This window comes from Loa loa, assembly GCF_000183805.2.
Source record: "Loa loa unplaced genomic scaffold supercont3.260, whole genome shotgun sequence".
NCBI classification, from domain to species: domain Eukaryota; kingdom Metazoa; phylum Nematoda; class Chromadorea; order Rhabditida; family Onchocercidae; genus Loa; species Loa loa.
In genome coordinates this window covers 2184-6894 of record NW_018108440.1, presented here as the reverse complement: position 1 = coordinate 6894, position 4711 = coordinate 2184, and the positions used below count along the sequence as shown (strand labels likewise).

At 27.2% G+C, this 4711-nt stretch overlaps 1 protein-coding gene across 1 annotated transcript; it reads right to left on the bottom strand.

Annotated features, from left to right (window-relative positions):
• Window positions 1–827: 827 nt before the first annotated feature.
• Window positions 828–2084, bottom strand: LOAG_12766 (hypothetical protein; the record flags this gene model as incomplete). Its single annotated transcript, XM_003148278.2, has 4 exons — window positions 1828–2084; window positions 1566–1710; window positions 1227–1337; window positions 828–962 (listed from the first exon to the last, which is right to left on the bottom strand). The coding sequence occupies exons 1-4, from the start codon at window positions 2016–2018 to the stop codon at window positions 828–830; spliced, it is 582 nt and encodes a 193-aa protein (XP_003148326.1). The 5' UTR covers window positions 2019–2084.
• Window positions 2085–4711: the final 2627 nt, after the last annotated feature.

The window sequence follows — 4711 nt, the reverse complement described above, 5'->3', positions numbered from 1 at the left end:
AAAGAAGAAGAAGAAGAGAGAGAGAGAGAGAGAGGGAGAGAGAGAGAAAGAAAGAAAGAAAAAGATTTTCGATTATTTAACAAATATATTATGAAGGTTAAAAATGTTGCTACCACCTGCTGAATATACTATTTAACAGCAGTAAACCGATCATCTCATCTCATTTTTATTCTATCTTAAACCAAAAATCATCATCATTTGACCTTCTTCTTCTTCTTCTTCTTCGATGAAAATATCAAAAGAGTCATCTTCATTTACATATATTGAGATCAAATGACATACGACAAAAAGGATACCGCTGATGCATGCATAAATGTATGCATGTTGCAATAATACAAACAAAACTATTATCACAAATGTTGACATGATGATCGATGATGAAAAGAAAAAAAAAAAAGAAGTAAGGCCTTGACCATTTGTTTTGAAGATCAAATCATTTCTTTAATTATTTCCATAAAATTTGTCATGTAAATTGACCTTTCAGCTGATCTTTCTCTTTCCCAATTTGGTGTTATTTTCAGAAGAGATTTAATTTGAGCAAAAAGGATAAAAAAGAGGAGAAAGGTCCTTGACCATTCATTTCTAAGATGAACTATTTATAATATTTCCACAAAACTTATCATACATATAATTGACCTTTTATCCGATTTCTTTCTTCCCTCCTCTTCCCCCCGCCCCCCCCCCCGCGCTTTCTTCTCCCGGTTTTTGTTACTTCGTTATGTATCGTAATAACCGAAAAAGTTTACATCAAGAAAAAGAAATGATATTTTTTTATTTTCTTAAATTTTAATTAAAAAAAAAAAAGAGGAAGAAAATTTTGCATAAAATTATATATTAACCTGCAATGGATGAGTGTAGAAATGAAGCGGTGGAGCAACATCCTCACGCCTCATCATGTCATTTGCGCCACTTAAATATGAACTTGCTAAACTTTCCGGCATCTGTTTATCATCAGATTGAAACTAAAATAACGAATATGTAATCCAGTATTCCGGAAAAATGCAACAAATGTTAATTTTTTTTCTTCTTAGCTGAATTTCGCTAAAAATATCATTTCATAAAAGTTAAAAGATGAAAAAAACTGAATTTAAAATGAACAATGAATTCCAAAAATTCAAATTAAATTTTTAAAATTCCAAAAAAGAAAAGAAATTAGCTTTTAACAAATATATTTTGCAACTATTAAAAAAACGATAAATGATTGTTTGATAATTCAAGAAACTTACAGGAGGCACATACGAAGGAAAATACTGCTGATAACATGTGGTACTATGATGTGTTGAATACATTGGTGGAGGTACCGTAACACCCGGATTACTATTATCATTATCGTATAACTGAAAAGTGGAAGGATTATTTAGAATTTATACTCTATTGTATACTGACTTTTTTTTGCTTTCCTTCGTTTTTGTTTTTCAAATTTCTTTTTGTCAACAAAAAACGATTAATTGTAAAGAGACGTTATAGTGTCAACTTTTAAAGGATGGAAATGGTGGAAGAATCCTTCACAATTTTTGGCAAGAAATTACGGTACATTTATGATAGCATTATAATCATCTTCTAACCTTGCCAATTTCAACAACATCACCATTTGCAGGCGTTGTAGAGGCGGAAACCGGAACCGGATATGCAACGGATGCAGTAACCGATAAGGAACGTGTATACTCATCATCGGTAGTTGAATGCATCGGTAGCATTGTTCCATTATAACTAAAATATATAATTATGTTAATTTTGTTAATTTTACACCTTTTATAATGAATCGATTTAGAAAAATAAATGTCAAAAAATAAATTTGAAAAAAAAAAATCTATCAAATTTCAATACCTTCCAGTCATGAGTTGAGTGTAGGGATTATGTTGTGGTAAATTTGAGCTATTCCAATATGCAGTAGCTGCAGCTGCAGCACTGCTACTCATATCATGAATTGTAGTTTCATGATTTCCCGGTGTAATCATCATTTGGGTATTATCTAATGGATAGCTATTATAGCTACCAGTGCTACTATCTGAATACATCGTTGTTGATGGAGTAATTAATGAGCCGGTTCCGGCTAGATTACCTTTTCCGGATTGTTCCTGAAATATGAATATTTGCCATTATTTCCACATATAAATATCAATTTTCGACTTTTCATTTCTTATCATTTTTAGAGAAAATGCAATTTTAAGATTGCGTCATAAAGTTTTTCTAAATCAGGAGAATTTAACATTAATTTGTATGATAGATAAATCAAAAATGATAAATTAATTTCTGACTTTTCCTTCTTTTGCTTTTTATTCCTTTAATTATTACAATAAATAATTTTAGATCTAATTAAATTTGCAAAATCAAATATGAAAAGAACAGAAATAAAAGGAATAAAATTGATTAAATAAGCATAGAAATTATCAAACAAAAAAAAAAGGAAGGAAACAATAGTAATGCGTCAATTTCAAGGTCAAATAGATTTTGTGAAATTAATAAAATATTGAATGATTTAATTAATCAACCTTAGAACAAGTTATTAATAAATATATGATATGATAATTATTATAATTAAATAATCCAAAATTATAAGAATGTGAAATAAATAAGAAAAATAATGATAATGGTAATAATTTTAGCATCAAGCAAATGGTTTTACTAAAAAATTTATTAAAAGAAAACTGAAATAGAAACAGAAAGAGAAAGAGAGGGAGAGAGAGAAAGAGAGAGGAAGAAAGAGAAAGAGGAGAGCCGTATTTATAATACCGTAAAATTAATTTGAGATATCCCTGGTGGTGATGAGGATGGTAATGATAACGATGGTGATGATGATGATTATATGATAAATTATATGATGGTGATGATGATGATTATATGATAATATATGATTACGATGATATCATAGTATGATGATGATGATGATGATGATAACAGTTGCAAAAACCGACTGCAAATAATAGTGGCTAAAACCTTAATTTTGAATTATTTATTTCATTTCAATTACTTCACAATCGAACAATCTATTTGATTATCAATTTTAAATGACAGAATAGTTCAAACGTATGTTGACGTTGTGGGCTTTTTAATGATCAAACGTTTATAGAGGAAAAAAAGAAAACATGACGTCCGTGGAATAATACGTAAGTGAATTAAACGCTTCATTTTTTGCATATAATTAATAAATATGCAAAACTATTTTATATACCATAAAATTCCATTAATGCAAATTTCTAAAACAATTTCAATTTTAGTATTGATCAGTTTTTACTAAAAAAGTTAGTATTTAAATAGATAGGATGGATGAGATCATATTTATAGAACTTTTTAACATATAGGATTATTATGGCATTTTGGAGAAAACTTTATGACTAATTTTTAATCCAGTAATTTCAAATATGAATTAATGAAGTTTTCAGAAATTGAAATCACCGTAATCCCTCAGGTTATAAGCAACAAGTTTACTCACATAGTTGGACAACAAAAGGGAAAACTGAATTGATGAATACATATGGACCTATATACCAGGATCAGTATGCATATGTGGGTGTGTGTATTAATAGATGAGTGAAAATTTTCGGTGTGGATGAATTCCCATTGCGGAATACGGTTCCGGAACTTGAAAACTGAAATTCATAATTTATGATAATCCTAATTAAATGGAAGTATATGTCATTGAAGTTTGCAAAATATTAATGAAATATTTCGTCTAATGTGCAAAAGTTAGCTGTACCATAAAATTTAACCAATTAAAAGGCATATATATGTAGGAAAGAATTAATGATTAAATCTTGAAATGTTAGAGATAAGCTTTATCATTTATCTTTGTTAACAGTGAACAATCCATCCATTATCACTAACAGATATATCCCTGGAAGAATTGTATTTTAACAAAGATAAAATTGCAATTATTTTAAAAGATCTCGAAATCACTTCTTTATTAACAGAAAAGCCTAAAGAGAGAGAGAGAGAGAGAGAAAGAAAGAAAGAATAAATAGAAATGGTTCATATCTTTAATTGTTGTTTAACTGTTGCATCATATTATCAGTAACAGTTATTTCAATCATTTAATGATTGAAGCGAAAAAAAAAGAAAAAATGAATTTTGATCTTTAGGAAATTATCTTTTCTGGAATTTTCCTTTCTCATTTATGAAAGCATACGTAGAATTTTTAAAAATATTTTTCATCCTTGATCTTAAATATTTCTTGGAAAATACCGAATTTGAATTCAAATAAGTGAAATTTGATTATAAACATCTTTTATGTGTCCTATAATTGAAACTGAAAAATTGTCTGCCCTCTTTTGTCCTCTTGTCTTTTATGTCATGTCTTACTGTCTTATCGTAATACATAATTGAAACTGAAAAATTCTACCATATATCATTAAATCTTATTCATTATAACTTATTGAAATTTTTAATCAAAAAGATTTGCTATTCTCTGTTACGCGCAAATCTTTCATAGCTAATGATTAATATTTGCTATTACTATAATAATATAATGATAATAATAATAATAATAATAATTAATAATAATAATAATTAATAATAATAATAATAATAATAATAATAATAATAATGATAATGACAATAATAATAATAATAATGATATTATTACTATTATTATTATTACCATTACTTATTACTATTATTTATTACTGTTACTTATTGCTATTGCCTATTGCTTATTACTATTATTATTATTATTATTATTATTATTATTACTATTATTATTATTATTATTATT